At 36.2% G+C, this 19,371-nt stretch overlaps 1 protein-coding gene across 1 annotated transcript in view; it reads right to left on the reverse strand.

Annotated features, from left to right (window-relative positions):
• ATP10B (ATPase phospholipid transporting 10B (putative)) overlaps positions 1-15,674 on the reverse strand; it is a gene marked incomplete at both ends in the record, with an annotated part of 56,204 nt that extends 40,530 nt beyond the window's left edge. The window contains 4 exons of the mRNA XM_084295409.1: positions 1,727-1,931; positions 12,194-12,499; positions 14,293-14,487; positions 15,400-15,674. Coding sequence (XP_084151535.1) covers positions 1,727-1,931; positions 12,194-12,499; positions 14,293-14,487; positions 15,400-15,674 — 981 coding nt within the window. The remainder of the gene's footprint in view (positions 1-1,726; positions 1,932-12,193; positions 12,500-14,292; positions 14,488-15,399) is intronic.
• Positions 15,675-19,371: the final 3,697 nt, after the last annotated feature.

Consider the following 19,371-nt stretch of genomic DNA (forward strand, 5'->3'; position numbering starts at 1 on the left):
AATTATTTTCTCTCTCCTGCTCTTCTTTTTCTGAGCAATACATAGATATTATACATATACATACAAAATAAAACGTAAGTATAAACAAATAGAGAATCTGATCTAAAAAATAATTTTTGGAGGAAAAATAAAAACTTGATGAATATCAGGGCATTTTGTATGCCTTCTGCCCCACATAGTTGAGTATTTTTACCGCCTCTTTTAAGATCATTGCTGAATCTTATTCAACTCAGTAAAGTCAAGAGAAAAATCAATACTTATTTGGTTATCCTATAAATATTTCTACAACAGGAGAATGGCAAGATGCAAAAAGAATATGGAGAGCTCATTACTCATTGAACAACCTAATAGGTTTCTAGCTAGAAAGGGGTAGAGAAAGATGATTCTTCTCAACACATTTTCTTCTGATGACAAGAATTTTACTATTGAAAATTCAAGTTAGAAAATCGCTTAAAAGAAATGAAAAAAAACAACAAAACAGCTTCCTTCCTCTCAATCTTTCAAAGGCATGTGAATTCAGTATTCCTAAGCATATCCTAAACCAAAGAACTAACCTCAGTTCATACATGTTTCATTACTCCTTAAAGAGTCACACTCTATAGATGTAATTAAATCTGATAAGTTTTATGGAGCACTTAAATGACAAGATTAAACAAAGCTCAAAGAACAAGGAAGTAGTAGTAGACAGGAACACTAAAACCAGTTCATATGCTATTTAGCACACTGTTTTTTTTTTTTTTTTTTTTTTTTTTTTTTTAACATTCTGTTTAAACATACTGTTTACATTAATAATTTAAAATAACAGGGTAATAGAAATGATTATTTGAGCTCTGACCTTCCTGAGCACTGGATATCACCATGGTCAGAAATGCATTCCACATTGCCTATGTAACAAGACTTCATACGTATAAACACTTCTGGGCACACAGTTTATCTAAATAATGACTCCAAAACTTAAAAACAAACAAACAAAAAACAATATAAAAACCAAACATGAACAGTTGGTCTGAATACAGCACATGGGTGTTTTCTGATTTGAAAGACTTCTTTATATTATAAATGACAGGCAAAAGTTTGTATTTTGTGTAACAGCACAGCCTCTAAAAGAAAAAAATGGAAAACCTCATATGTAAAGAATGCCCAGGTGAGATTGGTGCAGTAGCCAGCTGAACAATCAGCCTGTTGAACAGCCAGAACAATTCCTAGCTGTAAGTGTACCTGCCTGGTGAAAGAGCAATAATACATCAGCTGCAACAGAGAAGCAAAATCCATAAAGAAGCACACAGCCAGTCTGGAAGGGGTGTGCAAGCTGTCTTCCAATTTCTATGCAGAAATAATTCACTCAATAGTAGCAGCTTTTCTATGGGATGTGCTCTGACTACTTGCAGGGTGTGGATGTCTTATGCATAGGAAAGACTTGCTTCAGTAGCAAACCTGAGTACTGTGTATTGTCTCTTAAAAATCCATTGATGCAGTTTCCTGCAGGCAACTACTGTCTGAGATAATTTTCCTTTTTATACAGCTATCCCTGTCTAAGAATAACGGAGAGCTTTTGGGACAAACTGCTGCCTTCTGCCCAGGGTATTAGCAGTAACAGCAAAAAATTTTTGCAGGTGTATTGAAGAAACCACCCCATCGAAACTGCTGCACTTTGTGGCTGCAGCTGTGGTGCAGATGGGCTCAGACCAACCCTTGTCTGCATGGGCTGCATTTTCAGTAGACTTACCTGGCCAGAGAACCCCATCACGACTCGTCGTTGTTTAAGGTTTGTCTCCCCATCAAGGTTCACTGTTTCCAAATGGCAGATCCCATTTTGATCAGAGGAGTACAGCAAGAGAATATCAGCTGGGATGGTCTCATTACACTGCAGCTGCACAAAATCCCCCACTTGTACATCTTTCCAACACTTCTCAACGTAGGCACGGTCCTTCCTGTTGGGTTAAAGAAACATCATGGGTAAATGCTTACGTTAGGAAGGCAGGCCCCTTGGTTAACAGGGCTTCAATAAAAGAAAATAGGCCAGTGGTGGCACACTGTTGTAATTTTTTAAAAGAGACAGCAAAACACCTAGAAATTACTGCTTTAGACAGTTTCATAGTACTACTTTACCATATCTCTCATTCAAAATAAAATATCTACCTGAAATAATAATAATAACAACAACAAAAAAAAACTACAACAAAATTTCTTGTTCTAGTTTTAGGCCTACATTCTCCACAGTAAAACTTGAAAGGTGCTCAGACTAAGAGGTATTTTAAAGTATCTTAATACAAGAAATTCAGACATTTCACCAACAGTATTCATTGGTTTTGACTGTGACTATGTCTCGGATATTTTCCAACATCAACATATAGACCCTGAAAGAAATAATCCAGTATCACAGCTATATTTGCTTCAGGTCTCTTCAATTTGTAATTCTCAAAAGCTAATTTCGAGTCTTGAGCTTAGGACATAGAATAATCTTCAAAAGGTAGAACAGCATGCAAATGCTCCTTAATATTAAGAGGAAAAAAAAAAAACAACGAACAAAAGAACTAGAATTCAAGTTTAATGGCAAATGTAAGGGCAAGAAACAAACAACATCAACAAACCACTGTTCAATGGTTTGGGATATAGCATTTTTTGACATTACCTTTTCTATAATTAATCTTTCAACTGCTCTTCATCAACTAAGCAAACTGAGAACTGCACAATAAGCTTTACAATTAGTTAATTACAATTAGTTAATGAGTAAACTGCACAGGCAACCACAGCTCAGTTACTCTAAACTTTTGAGAGTAAATTATTTTTTAATACAAATAATTGAATCATCTTAGGTCTTCCCTCTGTAAGACCGAAAATGCTTATAACACAAATGCCCAAGATGCACAGTAAGAGGCTTTTTGTAATGACTCAGTCTCATTTTTACTTGTTTTGAATCATCCTCATTTATTGCCTGAAGAATACTGTCTTTCAATTAAGTGTTTGTTTCATGAGCATTGATACAGAAGATAAAATGTTTTGCTCCAATTCAAAGGCACGCATCCAAGCATTGCTTCAGAGTCAGGCCAATACTTCCTGCTAACCTACTTTCCAGGTCTTCTGTAAAGGGGAGCCAGACCTAATGCTGTCAGGCAATCCCTTGCAGTTGGCTGACATCCTTATCTGTAAAGCAACATGAAATAACAACTTCCTGCAAAGGTTATGTGTACAGTTAAATTCTGTGCATTTCCCAGTGGTGGAAAAAACAAACATTAAAAAAAAAACAAACAAACTAATTGTATAAATTGATTTAGTGGTAGATGTGAGAGGCACTTAAATATTGCTAAGCAATATTGTAACAAATACTTTTTCTTTTTTACATTAATTTTTCATTAGTGAATTGTTCATTCTTCTGCCTTTATTTATATGCATGTCATTGTTTCTTTTGCTCAACAACAGACATAAAAAGATCACACTGAGAAACAGAAGTCTGCTGTAAGCTAATTTAATGTTGCTGCTCTTTCAAAAAAAATAAAAATAAAAATTCCAGACCAGTTTCTATTTCAAAGATATTTAAGCAGGTACATGTTGAATATTTATTGCTCTACAAAGTGGACAATAATGTTAATATAGTAAACCCACTGAGCAACTAGGAATCCTTTCCATATCAAATGATTTTCCAGGAGAACTTAATTTGCTTGTTTAAAACATAAAACACTCTGAGATTACAGGAGCAGTTTAGTACAAGCAGATGGGTTGCCTTGCTACCCTAGACATATGGATGTCACGTACAGTTTACATGTACTGTTTGCTAGAACTTCTGCAGGGCAATCCTACTTCTCTCTACGTCAACTCTTGCACAATTCTGATATTTATGGAACACGCTTTTGATTTTTTCTGCTCACTGCTTTTTGCTATAGAAAGGTCTTGCCTAGCTGACTATCTTATATATCAACCTAAAAAAAAAACAAACAACAACACCAAAAAACAGGTTAATAAAAATAATCCACAGAAACCATATATTTGTAATATTTTTTCAATAATCCCCTATGAACCTAACATTATGCACACAGCTTCAGGTTCTGTCCATTCACTAATTACAGAGGAGACAATGAGTCAGAAAAGCCAAGTGACTTCTTTCAGATTAGAGAAGAAGTTTTATTTAGCACAGGGAATAAAGTTCAGGAATTGCTAGTATTCCATTCTTGTATTCAGGTGAACAGCACCCCTCTCTCCTAAGGAACATCAAATTCAGTAAAGAAGCACAGTTTCTTTGCAGAGAGCTATATTTCCTGAAAGAACTATTTAGCTGGAACTGTGAGAGTAAATTTCCTACATTATAAAGGTATTCTTAAACTTTGCCAAGAATTACCAATGAATAAAAGAACAAAAAGTACTTCACAAGGAATCTCTCACACCCCACAGCAACATTGGCCCAGTTGCCTAGAAAGATTTTTCAAATGAAGCAGTTTCCTTGCAGCAACTCCTGTAACTGGGAACTCTGCCCATTTCTCTGTTCTTTGATTAAAGTTCATAGCACATGCTTCAGTTGCTAAATAAACAGAAGAGCTTCATAAATCTAAGATGGTCTGACGAGAATCATATAAAAGACAAACACATTTATGCAATAAACCAAACAAAACGTGGTGATTTTCTATAGGTGGAGAGCTGAAAGCCTGAATCTTATTGCACGTGGCATCAGGGCTGTGGGACGTCAGATTTATGATCTAGGATGAAAGTTTCTCATTACCTTCTTTCCTTTACCAGGCAATTTATCAACCACACACTTAAAAATGGTTCCCTTGCTTCCTGGTATAATGGGTAGCATGACAATATCCCTCACAGGCTAATGCAGACAAAAAGAGAAAGCCTTGAATAGTCACTGCAGTCTGCCAGAATTTGGTGTCGGACTCATCACGTATGACCAGTAGGACTGAACTGAGTGGACTTTATGAAAGCATTTTTGGGAAGAAAGGATCATATAAGAAAGTCTGATGTAGTTAGATACTGCGGGGGAACATGAATAAATTATTGACTTTGTGTCAAAAATATCATTTCACCTTCTTGAATTCAATAAAAATGAACTTCAAACAAAAACTGGGTCAAGCAGGATGGTGAATAGGAGGAAATAAAGAAATATGGTTCTGCTCTGCAGAGCAGATTAAATAAAGGTATTTTTTGATGTGCATCCCACAGGATGTCTATGAGTCCTAGATTGTCTGAGAGAAAGATCTTCAGAAAGCTTTATTATGCATAACTATCATATCATCGAATTAGTTCAGTAAGTTTTATTTCCTTGAACTCCTAAAAGTTGCATGTGAGTTTCTTTTGCAGTTTGAAGCAAAGACATTGTTTGCTCTACCTTTCACCCTGTAAATTGCCACTAGATTATAACATCAGCCACTCCGAAAAAAAAATTACTGTCACATATAGACAAAGCCAATTGTATGTTTGCAATTGTATGTAAATTCTCAAGAATTGTATTTATTGCATGTAAATTCTCTAGAATGTTATATTCTCAAGTATCATTTTATCAAAAAATGCTAATGCTCTCATGTTCTCAATGTTACACAGTAAACAGAATTACACAGAAATTTATACTTTACAGATTATTTTTACAAATAGAAATTGAACACACTATCAAAGATTTCAACAGCTTTTATATGGGAATCCCCACAACATGCTTTCTAGCACCACTTTATGGCCATGATCTCAAGGCTAGGAGCTACTGCCATAAAACTTTGAAAAAAGGACAACAAAGGAGCAGATCTGGGACTTGAGCAAGGCACTAGACTGGAGGGAAACTGATTCTGAAACCTGCCCTTAGGCCAGAGTACAGCACAGCTTGAATTAATAACTCCAGCTGAGGAATACTATATCTGAGCAGAAGTATTGTTTTGTCCATGCAGATTCATCACTGTCTTCTGCCATGTTACTATCATTTATGGTAGATAGAAAGGCTGATTTTGTGATGTGGACATCAGCCTAGCAGCATCAATGAATCATCATTTAGCAGCAGTCAGTCCTGTAACAAGACCTAGCAATCTGTAATAACCTTTCCTCTCCATAGCTGTGCAACACTCCCTCAGGATTCCGGTAATGCAGTAAGATAGCAATGAGCATCTTTTAGAGATAATGGGAATTAAATTTTTCTAAAGTCTAAAAAAATACATTTTTTAATTACACCAGCTTGGTGTTACGAATTCCTATATGCTAGCAACAGATACTAACTTTTTTATGTTAAAGCTGTTGATAGCATCCTACTATGGATGTTATTATCTCAATGATAAAAGAAGTCAATATTCAACTTCTGTAATCATTCCAAGTTATATGGAATGCTAAAGTAAAGCAAACTGAACTAAGTGCCAGAAACTTAGAAATGTATTACATGCTCATACGCAATGCTCTGGCTTTCTTTTAACTTACTTTTTTTCCATCTCTATCTCGATTTTATAATGACATACACCGAATGAAGAAATACAATAAAGTAGAAGTCAAAAGTATTTTGAGAACACATTTGCTTAGACTACTACATTCTTTTACTAATCTATTGATTAATGTATTTAGGAAAATCTATTTTTTTTTTCTTTTTGAATATTTCCTACAGCAAAGTGCTGTTACTACAATTCTGTAGGCACTAGCTGGATTGAATAGGTAAAACCAAGATCTGTTACTTAAAAACCAGTAATCACTGGCATTGGTTTCTGAGGACTCCTTTTACCTTACCAAGTTTCTGGAAACCATAGCCTAAATCAGCTTTTCCAATAGACATCTCCTTACATAACCATGTAGCATCTTTAAATCACATGGTGGGAGCCAGCTTCTCTCCAGGATTTAATTGTGTTTTAAAAATTAAGATAGGTAGGATAAGACTTAATGCTACAATCTCATGGTTCTGCAGGTATCTGAGCCAAAACAACAGATTCTTGTTTATTTCTGCTTTGTCTTTAGTAATTACCTTCAGCTGCTTTTGGTTAAACCATTGAGCATCTTTTCTGTGAAGCACCTTTAAATGCCTTGACCTCAAAAAAAGCTCTGATAAAGCAATATACAAACCTGTGGTAACATTAGTTACATATTTATGGATTTTCTTCCATAAAGCCCATGGATCCTCACTGTAGCAATATGCAGTGACTGATAAGAATCACTAGCTCACTGCTCTTTGACCAGTTACTTAAAGACTGCTAATCACTAGCATTAGTTTCTGAGGAAACTTTTATCTTAGTCTTGGAAACTAGACATTTTTATTTTGCATTTTGTCAGCTTGTTACATCGCACATCTCTTCACTACACAATCACCATGCTCACCATAAGACAAACTCATGTTTTAAGTATTTCTTACAATTTTGGTACCACTGTTTTCAAGCAGTTGCATGGTGGCATATAACAAACTGGAGCATCCTTTTAGCTGAGATCAGTTTCTCAGGTCACTGGAAGCTGAGAAATGCCTCAGCCTGCACAAACAAAAGGCACTGTTTTTACCTTCAGTAACACCCGCTGTTAATTCAGGTATCCACTGTTAAACTAGATACAAAAATCCCATACTACTTGGAGTACACATAGAAGCTACATGGATGACAGAACACAGAATGAACGCCTGCTGCCAGTGATGGTCCTCCTCCCCCCAGAATGATATGCTCATTTTTGGCATTAAGCAAATGAATGGCATTGGATCTTTGCTGAAGGAAAGTTAGTTGCAGTAATATAGCAGACAGTCATCCTGCAGTTATTGTAACTTATTTATATTTCTACTTTTATATGAAAAAAAAAAAGTTTAAATTGATCAAGTTCTTGCTGTGTTGCTGTCTTAGGAATGCATCTTCAGCCATGCGGAAGATGGGATATGAAGTCAAATCTTCAGCTTCCAGTTGATTATATTCATCCAACATTCAGAGGAGGCACCACTGAGGTATAGAAGCCTTGATGTTGCTGTGCCCAAGAAAATCAATTGAAATTTTGCCTGAGGGAAGGTGATAGGACTTCAAGCAGACCACAGGCTTGAGACTCTCTTTTTTTGGTGTATAAAATGAACCGACTAAAGCCTCCAGCAGGCTCCTAGTCTTTAAAGTTATGCTTTGTTAGAAAACAAAAATAATAAAACATAAAGAAAAGGTTCTTTAACAAGTGAAAAGTCAGTGCTGCTGAACAAGACTTCAAATGAAAGTGTTGGCAACAAACCTCTTTTTGCTTACTGTACCCTTGGCAGGATGGTGTTTTCCTTTCATCATGCTTTCTTCTCAAAAAACTTTTGGGTTCACCCTGGGTTGAATGAGCTGCATATGATGTTTCCTGGGTCCAGAGAAAAGTTGCCATTTTTTATTTCACTTCTGGGACTTGACAGCAGGTCTATTGCTGTTTGCAAGCACATTCCCTACCATTCTCCGCTATCTCCCAGACCATACTTACGCTTGCAGACCTCTGTGTTGTTGCTTCCCTGGCCAACCTCAGCTTCTTTCCCGACATGGGTAGCATTCAGGAAAGGTGCTATCTCTGCTCCTTTCAGGTCAGGCTGATCAGAGCATATGAAGGAGGTTGAAGGCAGCCTTCCTCTTTACTACTCAGTTACCCCAAATTTAAGAAAATATAAAGTATACTATATGTATTGTAACTGCTAGACAAGCAGGTCTTCAGTGCTGTCAGAGGCTTCCTATACAATGAATCAAACATTTGCCTTATAAATTACCATACTGAGTTATAAAACTTAAATCAATTGCAGTATTTTAACTCTCTTTAAAACTGATGAATCTAGCTCAAGTCATTTTCAGCTTTCCAGTTGTTGGCCTTTCTGACTTTGTTTAGTTTTCCATAAGCGTGAAATCAGTTTACAATCCTGTCTGGATGCTATGAATATGGAAATTATTACGGCTTAATCCTAGAGGTATATCACCCCCAGACTATAGGTTAATTATATATCAAGTAGATTCTTGAACATTATAGAACTTTGAAAGGATAAAATAATAGCTTTTAGTAACTGTTGGCTTTTAGTCACTTACAGGCTTGTATACTACATTAAGTGCTGGTCCCTACTGTTAGTTAATAACAAACCGGAGAGAATTCAGAGAAAAGTAACCAAAGTAGGTTTGGAGGGACTGACTGACAAAATGAAAAGAGTGATCTATATACATATCTTACCTAAAAAGTGTCTGGGTGTAACAAAGCGAACATGTTAAAAATTACACATATATTAAGACTATAATTGTTATGGATGAAGAATAATTAGGGTTGCATGAAGACAGGTCACTCGAGGAATTTTAAAGCAATTAAAGAGGAATAACAAAGCAGAATATCATAGAAGATGCTTTGACAATCACATTTCATAATAGTGGAAACCTCATTGCTAGGAAAATTTAAAAGTAGACCAACTATATTTTAAAGGATACCAGAAGAAAGGAAACAATTAAATGTAAGTCTGTACCATCCACAATTGTATTTTTAGTTCTCTTCTTTTGGTATTGTGTGATTTATTTTGGCAGCACAACAGTTTATACACAATTATTATGCTTCCAAAAACCTTTGATTCAGAAAGTCCACAATCAAACACTAGATCTAAGTTACTGCATCTCCCTAAGACACTTTAATATTACTGTCTCCACTTTTTTTAATTAAACGTTCTTTAAATATGCTACTTGAAATGTCTTTTCCTTCATTTAACTAGCAGGCTAGATTACCCATTCCAGCTGATCTCTGTGAAAAGAAAATGAGAAGTAATGTGTTTACAGGGCAGTCTACTTGAATTCAATTTTCTTTTCTCTGTGCTGAAGAAAGCCAAGTTACTGCATTTCCTCCAGTCTTCAAGAAATTTTTGGAGAACATGCAGTCTTCAGAAAAGAGAGCTCTCCCTTTGTATTTCTTTTGAAATAGGAACCAGAGCTTGTTACTGAAATATACTCTGCAAGACTTCAAATCTAATTAATTTTCCATCTTAGGATGGAAGATTAGTTGTTTTATTAAAAAGAATTTTTAGCTGCCACAAGATTAACAAGATTCACAGTGCTTTGAAACAGACTTTCACCTGTGTTAAAAAATTACCTACAGCAGATGATTCACATGGAAGAAAATTAGAAGACGTCATACTTTTCCATGACTTTGCAGCTAGCAAGAAGAACAAGAAATATCAGCTTCCCAAAGCACTATAGAAGCCTGATTAAAATTATTCATGATATAATAAGCTGTAACTACAGATGTGATGGCAACTGCAATTATCCACAATTTTTCCAGACAGCATAAATGGTACAGTCTGAAGCCCTCCTTATTTTCCTTTCCCTTACAGCACTGGTTTTGACTATAAAACTGGTTAAAATGCAAGATACTAAACAATATTTCTTCACAGATCAAAGTCCTTTTTATGGAATCAGATGATCAGTTTTAAGATGGGCCATGTCAAGTTTCTGCATATGAAAGTATGCATGGCTACAACTTGAATCTGGATCTGTATGTACATTGTAAATTCATAATAGGCATTTTTCTCTTATATTAATATATTTTTTATCATATTCCCCACTTCTCACATTCCTATGGTAAAAATCTTTTAGATATAAATGAACATGGCTGCTTTATGTCAAGAGGGCCTAATTCTATCAATATAACACAGAACAATATCTGCACAATCAATAAGAATCCCATGCAGATCCATTCATTAGTACCTACTGTACCACCTACTATTCTCTGTCATACTGGTCTTAATAAGAAAATGTTAACAAATAATCCATTGCCTCATGAATTAATGAAACACTGGAAAGATTAAAAATTGCAGATAATAGCAAACTGAAATATAGGACAAAGAGGTAATTTTAGCACCCAAAGAGCAAGAATTATTGGTAGTTTTCATGGTAGAACAGAAAAGAAATCGTAGATGAACAATATTTAGAAACTTGGAGAATGTCTGCTTTTCCAGACTAGTTTGCAAAAAGAGGAGAGACTTTGTTTCTGACAAATTCTGTGAAATCATTATCGATATGTGGGGATAAGTTTAGCCACTGAACAAACAAATCCATTATTTCCCTGTTTAACCAGAAGGGTATTAGGTTGGATATTAGGAAGAACTTCTTTACTGAGAGGGTTGTGAGGAATTGGAATGAGCTGTCCAGGGAAGTGGTGGAGTCACCATCCCTGGAGGTCTTTAAAAGAAGTTTAGATGTTGAACTTAGCGATATGGTTTAGTGGAGGACTTGTTAGTGTTAGGCCAGAGGTTGGACTGGATGATCTTGAGTTCTCTTCCAACCTAGACAATTCTGTGATTCTGTGATTCTGTATAAAACCAAAAAAACCCTAGCAAACACATGCAAGAGAAACAAACAGTAATGACAGAAGTAGGTGACATAAAGCCAGAGTTCTGCAAGATACTGCTTGTAAGAATGTACATTATATAAAATGCTGATGATTAATGTGAGGGATGACAAGCAACATTCAGGGAAATGGAAAGTTTTGCTCTTCTGAAAAACTGTTGTGATATTTTAACAGGAAGAAGTAATTTTCTACTTTGCAGAGAGAACAGTTGATACATTAAAACATATTTTTCAAACTCCTTCATGTCCTAAAAGAAAGAGGTCATGAAACATTTTGAAGACGGAGGCACAGATGCTTAAAGATAATTATTTTAGAGATGACCAGAGTCATATATTACTATCTCCTGTTTTTAAACTGTGTTTATATGCAATTTTTATTTTCATACAACCTAATAAATGAAATACACCTGAAAGCAAGCCTACAATTTGAAGTATAAAATCCAAAGTAGCTCAAAGGGCTACAGTTTTCAAAAGTTTCTTGGCATATAAGGATGCAAATAAGGACACACTGGCATGGCAGATCTTGTTCTTTGCTACTGTTGTGTGCTACATTGATCTTGCTTTGTGCTATATTGATTGTGCAGATCTTGTTCTGTGTTATATTGATAGAATTAAGCCCTCTTGAAAATTTCTTAGAAATCCAGGGCTTGGTAGTTATTTAAGCACTGTTTTCATTGCACACTATGTCTAAGAGGCCAATAGCCACTCCAATACCATGCAACTCAAGTTTTCCTTCCCAGTCTGGACACCCAGTTTAAAGAAAACAGAAATATCTTTCCCTGTATGAAATATCAGGTGTTATCTAGTTACTAAGACTTTTCTCCATTTTCTTAATCACTGTGATTTTACAGCAGGCATTTATTAATCGTCTGAAACAACAAAAAAATCACTATTGATAAAAGATCTTAAGCCAACGTTTTTCAGAATAAAAGCTGTATAAAACTCACCTGCTGTAAATGTAACAGCCCATATGATTGATTTCTTTGTCTAGTTTATACCGCCGAAAGTCCTCCCAAGCATCTTTAATGGCTGTCATGGCCATTATAACACAAATCGGGATCATAGAAACTTCTGGTTGGAAAGCATTCACCACCGGCACAAAATTCAGCAGCGCAATGACCACAAAATAAATATTGGCAAAGCGGTGAAACTGCTCATAGATGTTTTTAGGGAAGAAAGTCAAGATGGTATACTTTGTTGTCTTGATTTTATTGGAGTCATAGTATCTGTTTGGATTTTCCTTCCACTTTGTACTTCCAAAGGACAAATTAGAGATGATCACACGTTTATTTTCATTTTTCTTCTTTCTTTTCTTTAATTTTCCTCTCTTCTCCAGCCCTTCATTTTGGATTTCTGTGTCTGAAGCAGCACATCGGCAGCATGTTTCCTTGAAAAAGTGTTTTTTCCATATTATCCTAGAGAAGCAGCCTGGAAAACTTTTCCTCGACATCTTGTTTTCCTCTCAAAAAGCAGCCTCAAGTTAAATACCAAAAAAGTTAGAAGAGTTCAATAGCGCAGATAAAGTCCAAAATGGCAGAGAGAAGAGTCAAGCTGTCTGGAGCCCAGGGCTGCCTCTCACTCAGCTCCAACCTCCACCTGCCCAGGGACAGGTATCATCCTGACCCAGCTACACTGGGTCCTAGAGCCTGCCGGGAAGCATGCACGTCATACACGACAAAAGCATCCTGAATGTTTTGTTATTCCTGTTACAATATGCCTGGAGGCTCCATTCAGAGCATTTCCCTGGCATCATGTGTCTGCTCACATGAAGTGTCTCTGTTTTAACACAGAACAGGGATGAGCCTAATTGTACATACAATTTTCACGGTTCACTCCAAGCGTTTCTGAATCACTTTGTAAGCCTGTGAGCTGCCAGGAAGTTCAAAGGTAATGAGCAGAGCTCTGCCTTCGGAAGTCAACAGAAGCCAACTATAAGCCTCTGTACAGACAGTATTCCTCTCTTCCACCTACTCTATCTACTATTTGTTTTGACACCCATAATATGGATTATTAAAACAAACACATTCCCCCGCTCGACCAATCAAACCTACTTGTGAGAATTATAAGTATACATAAGCGATGTAAGGGCAGTTTACCTAGATTGCCCCACAGCCTTATCCTTCTCCTACAGACCCACCTCTGGACTTCCAAGAGTCCCTTTCTCACCCAGTAAACCCTTCCAGCCTCTCATTTCTTTTTCCCCATTGGACTCTATGCCACTGCCACATTAAGTGGTCAGCCTAGATGAGATTTAATTTCCAAGAGAGCTAATAAATGTGTACTAGCCATAGTAATTTTTCTCCTATGGTTTGAGCTTAAGTGAAAAAAGGAAGACACCCAAATATCTAAACTTCTTTTAAAGCAAAGTACTATTGCATATGTAGTGGCAAGCTAGGCAGTCTCATGTGAAGTTATTACTTGGACAAGAAACTCTGATGAAATCAAAATGTTGCAATAAGAATTGCGCATGAAAATATTTCTTCCTTCTGAGTCAGTACTGGGCAAACATCATAGTTTATTGCAAGTGGGTGTTGTACCATCTCCAGAGTGAAAATGTGTTGTATTGATCGCCTGTGTTTACTGGAAATGCTATAAATTTTTTTCAGTTCCTGGTTATGCTTCACCTTGAATGCAGTTGATTATTAATTTTTGTATTAATGATTTTAGCAGGAAACTTCTGAAAGACATTTTTTCAATGTGTTAAACAGCCCCAGAGATCCTTTCCAGACTTGGATATGTATCATATTTCCTCCAGATCCTTCTGCAACCTGGAGAGGATGTTGTGTGTGTTGGCAGACTGGTTTGGAAACTTGGAATGAAAACCTGTGTATTGCACACAGTACTGTGATATGAAACAAAATTTCAGTGATATCAGGATGACTCTGATTGAGTTAAACGAGGCACTTTCAAAAGCAGAAACACTTCTGTAACACCTTTTCCAAAATTACTGTACTCCGAAGAGTCAGTAAGGGAACTGCTGCAAAATCAAGACGAGCATTTTCCACCACATCAAAAACAAGGAAAATAGTTGGTGTAGTATACTTACTTGTCATAGACCTTGGTTTTAGAGGAGTTTATCAGTTTATCAAATTGGTATTTTCCATAGTTTTCAATAGCATCCTTAATCACACTGGCAAGCAGCACCACAATCAGAGGCAGCATAGTAATCTCCCTGTGGAAGACTTCTGTTTGTGGGAACCAGTTTACAACCAATAGGAAGAGGAAATAAAGATTAGCTAGCCTGAAAAGATACCAAAGAAATTAAAGTGGTCAGAAATGAGAAGTTGTATTTTTCTTAATGCAATTCCCCCATTTTTTGTCAAAGGAACATTAATCATTTCACATCTCTAACCTCCTCATCCTTTACCAGAATGGATTAGTCAGTTATTTAACTTAGATGCTTATTTTTTCTTTAGAAAAGGCTGTTATATATTTTCATAATATTATACATATATCCAAATTTCTATGCATTATAAACACTTTTATTTTAAATGTTTTGAAACACGTTTCAAAAATGTGTTTCAAAATATTTAAATATTTAAACATTTTGAAATGTTTATTTTGAAAATAAACACATATTCAAAAGCTAGTTAAAAAGAGATAATTAAAAAACTCCACCCCCCCCACAAAAACACAACAATACAAAACAACAACAACAACAACAACAACAAAAACACACACAAAAAAACCACCACCAACAATGTAAAAGGATGGGTATAGAAAACACATTCAAAATTGTGGAACATCCTGCATCAGGAATCCATGAAGGATTCCACATGTGGAAAATGGAAAGATCAAATTATGAAGGTATAAATCTAATACAAAGATTTTAAAAATTAGAGATGGATATGACACTACCATTTATCTTGAAATGAAACTTGAAATGTTTACAGAAAAAATGTTTACAGATTTACTGTATTTAAGCAGTAAATCTGTCCACAGCACAGGTTAGGGCACCTAGCATTTGTTTGCTTTAAATCTTCATTTCAGTATAAATCAGGTGACATTTGTTTCCAAAGAATCACCACCTAAATTTTAAAAATAAGGCACCTACAAAAGCAGCCCTTCTCTGTCATGCTCAAATATCACTGTTTCAGAGACAACTCTTATATGCCATGCATCCTTGAATGATTATTATTTTTATTTTTTTTACCTGTGAAATTGCTCAAAAAGTTTTTTAGGCAAAAAAGTAAACCAGGTGTATTTTGTTGTCTGTATCTTGTTTCCAGAATAAAACCTGGAAGCTTGGTCCCAGTCTCTCTGCTGTCTCCCGTTGTTGGGAAACACAACCCTCCACTTGTTAAAGCTGACTTTTGATCTATCTCTGGCAGAAAATAGCAGTGGGGTTGATTCTGGTACAGTCTGGGAGAGACTTCTGGCTCCTAGTCGCTGCCAACGGTACAAAGCCGAGTCCACAGACAAAGCCATTTACAGCAGGGATGTCAGTCTGAAAGACAAATACATGACAATGACTGAAAACCAATTCAATTCTAGTGGAAAATTCACTTTGTGTCTTACTAGCAGAGGTTTAAAGCAGCAAATGGTACTACTGTTCAGTCCTTTACAAGTTCAGTCTTTGAACTCCTCACTTTCTACAGAGAATGCATAGAATAAGACACAATAAACTCTTCAGTAAGGAAAAATCTATTTCTATCTCTGGGAAGAAAAAAAAAAAGCGCCCACCTCTATTTTTTTATTTATTTTTTTTTATAACTGCAAACTAATATAGATAAAGCCAATTTAACGGATGTGAACAATGGCTTTTCTACCACAAAGTCCGTATCATTTTCTTCAGTCATAAACTGCCACCAAATCTATTTGGGTATTTTTCTTCTAAAGTCTCAGACTTTCTTATATTGCTTTTTCTGTTCACACTTACTTACAAAGGGACTGGCTCAGGTGTTGAATCTCAGCAGCTCAGATAATAAAGAACTGCAACATCAGTTTAATCTCATTTACATTCCCATAACAGTTTCCTAGAGTCTCCATAGAAATCTGATTTAAATGAAAAAAATGCCAAATACCACCAAAAAAATGGGTGTTTTATTGGGTCATAAGATAAAGGAACTCAGCCTCCTAATATTAATTCTATTGTTGAACACGTCTTCTGACTTGTTCACACATTCACAACTGCAATTGCAATCCAGTGTCCAGGACACTCAGGCTCCAGCAGCACAGGTGTGCAAGTTATTATGTTCAATTTTAAACACCATAAAATCCCAATTCAAAAGCAGGAACTTGTGAACCAGAAGATGCCATATAAAGGTGAGGCAGCAAATATGATAGAGCAAATACACTGACCTTGTGCAACTTCAAAGTTCCCCTAAACAAAACTCATGAACTGAACCTACTTCACCCAGGCTGTGCAGCTAACATTTTTTTTTTTTTTATTTAAGCTTGGACAATGGACATTTAGATTAATTCACTAAAGAATTGGTTTAAACTTCATTTGATAGCAACCATGTTTGAAGCAGATTGAGAAGATCTGTAGACATTTGTGCAAGGCTAAATGAAGCCATCTCAAACATGTACTTTGAAATGGTTTACACCTTTATTATAGGTGGGTCCTTTTCTTTTCGCTGTCAGCTTCCTCTTCCTCTTCCTCTTTTTACTGTATGCAGTATGTGATTTCTTTTGAAAAACAAACCATATTTAAAAAGATGCATGCAGTTTAGTCACAGAAGGGGAAAAAGTAGACTAATGAATTTCACTAACACACTTGAAGTGCACTGTTTTAGCAGCAAGAAACAAGCAAGGTTTATGCACTATCACTAGCTGCTCAGAAAACCAATGCAGAGTACAGCTTGCTCAGCAGTGCCTTAGGATCCAGATAAGAGGAGAAAGGTTAATTGCCATCTATCAAAACTTGGATGCACTGGCTTAATTACTTCAAATACTCAATGAATCCAGACTTAATACCATGTTAGGTATTATATAGGGAATAATACCTATAGGGAATGATGAAAACACCTAATAGGGAATGATGGATATTAGGAATAGAAAATACCTAATAGGGAATGATGAAACTACGAATTACTGGAAAGATGCAAGGGAGGGTAAATTTCAGAACAAGCAAGGGAAAGGAGTTTTTAACAGAACTCGCTGTGTATCACATACTGGAAGGACCTTCAGCCCTTCCTTGATTTTAGATGACTTCACTGTATTTGCGGTAACTGTAGTCATCTGTGAAAAGATTAGCTGCTGAACAGGAAAGCAGCTGCCACTGTGATAATGAGATCGGAACAGTGGATGGTAAAGTGGTGGCTCAGATACACACAGTACTACATGTTTTTAACCACATAATATATATACACTAAGACTTATATAACAGTGGCATATATGAGCTACACATAACCTGCCAGAGCACCAAATTATTTCTGTACCTGTGATACATCAAAGTGGGTTAAAACGCATTTCAAATTACAAATTAAAAATGCAATAGTTTCAGGCATATTACTAAAAGTAAAAGGAGATTAATTGAGGTAGCTTTACGCATAAAAAGTAGCATGTCTTCCACAACTTCCCCTGGAAAACTTTTTCTACAGCTTCACAAATCACATTCATAACACGATCCACACAAAATTAAGGAACCGTTATATGAGGGTATATTCTGTAGCTGGATTCCTGAGCAAAACAGCAAGTCGATGGCTTTCTTGACATGAGTTTCAGTGCTGGCAATGAAAAAGTAGGAGAATCAAACATAATACTTAGAATTTTGGATCAGTAAGAACATAAAGGAGCCTGAAATTGTCATCAATGTTAGGCTGTGACCCAGCAGGAAAGAAGTAAAAAGACGCATTCTGTAAAACAACAGCTTTCTTACCTCAGCCAGGTGCTTACAAGAATCTTGCAACTTAATGGCACTTTGATGTTTTATACCAGGTACTTTCTGTATGGTAGGAAATCCATTAAAAATATTGCATTCTCCTGGCAATATATCTAATGTATCTGTCCCAACACTTTCTAAATGAGCTTCATAAAATCCCTTCTCTAGAACAGAATCTTTTCTAGAATTAAGTATTTTAGAAGTGCACACCCATATGATATATGTTTTTCAGCTGTCACTGAAAGAATCTGTGAAGTGCGGATTTTTTCAACATATATTTACTGAAACAACTTGTTTTCTTCCATCTAGGTAGTGAAGCCTGAGTACTGCAACACACATCCCAAAAGATCAAGGTGATGTAGACATTTCCATCACCATTACGTTTGGGATTTGGCATCTACTGCACTCCAGCATAGCAATTACAAGAAATGATAACTCCGGTGCTGGCATCTGACAGCTATTACTGTTTTGCTGAAACTTTTTTTTTTTTTTTTTTTTTTTTTGTCAGCCACTTCAGAAATAGTTGCCTTTAAAAAGGAATTAGCAAATTCCAGTGGCCAGCTTCATTTCCAAATGGCATTTTTCAACAGATAGAGATCAGAAATGCCAGGGAAGCACAGGCCACAGCTGCAGAATTTTGCATTATGCTCAGTTATGCTGCAGTTGCTCAAGGTGTAACGTGATGACAAATACAAGGAAAAAGGAAAGTACATGGCTTTGCTTCAGCTCAGTTCTTATCAGACTTTGAAACGAGGGGACTTAAAGAATCCCACCATGCCCTTAAATTCCCAAAGCTAGAGCCTGGAGAAATGGTTCAGGAATACAGAGGAATATCCATGACAGATTGCCTTTATTGCTATATAATCACAGCAGCATAAGGTTTTAGTGTCTCATCATCCAGACTTTTCTGAACTTGCCGTCTGCTAATACTGTTACCACCATTCCTGTGGAGGCCTAAGAAGCTGTTTTCCCTCTTCCTTTTCATTCCATTATTCATAGTGTCAGTGGGCAGCTCTCAATGGGGCAAACACATTTTCACCCTGATAACTCCCAAACAGTTTTCCAGGGGAAACATTGGGCAATCTAGCCAGGGACAAATCTGCTCCCTCCTTGTGTACATACCATTCAAGGTTCCCACAGCTACAGGCATACATTCATTATATGAAATTATAATGAATTGTTACCTATCTTATTCTTCCTTTTAGGAATGGCACTCCTTCCCACAGTCCGAACTATTGCCACTCTGACCTTCACATGGAGACATTATGGTCTCAAAAGACATGCAAAAAGTTAATGCAT

The sequence above is a fragment of the Netta rufina genome, assembly GCF_964035555.1.
Source record: "Netta rufina genome assembly, chromosome: 14".
Taxonomy (NCBI): Eukaryota; Metazoa; Chordata; class Aves; order Anseriformes; family Anatidae; genus Netta; species Netta rufina.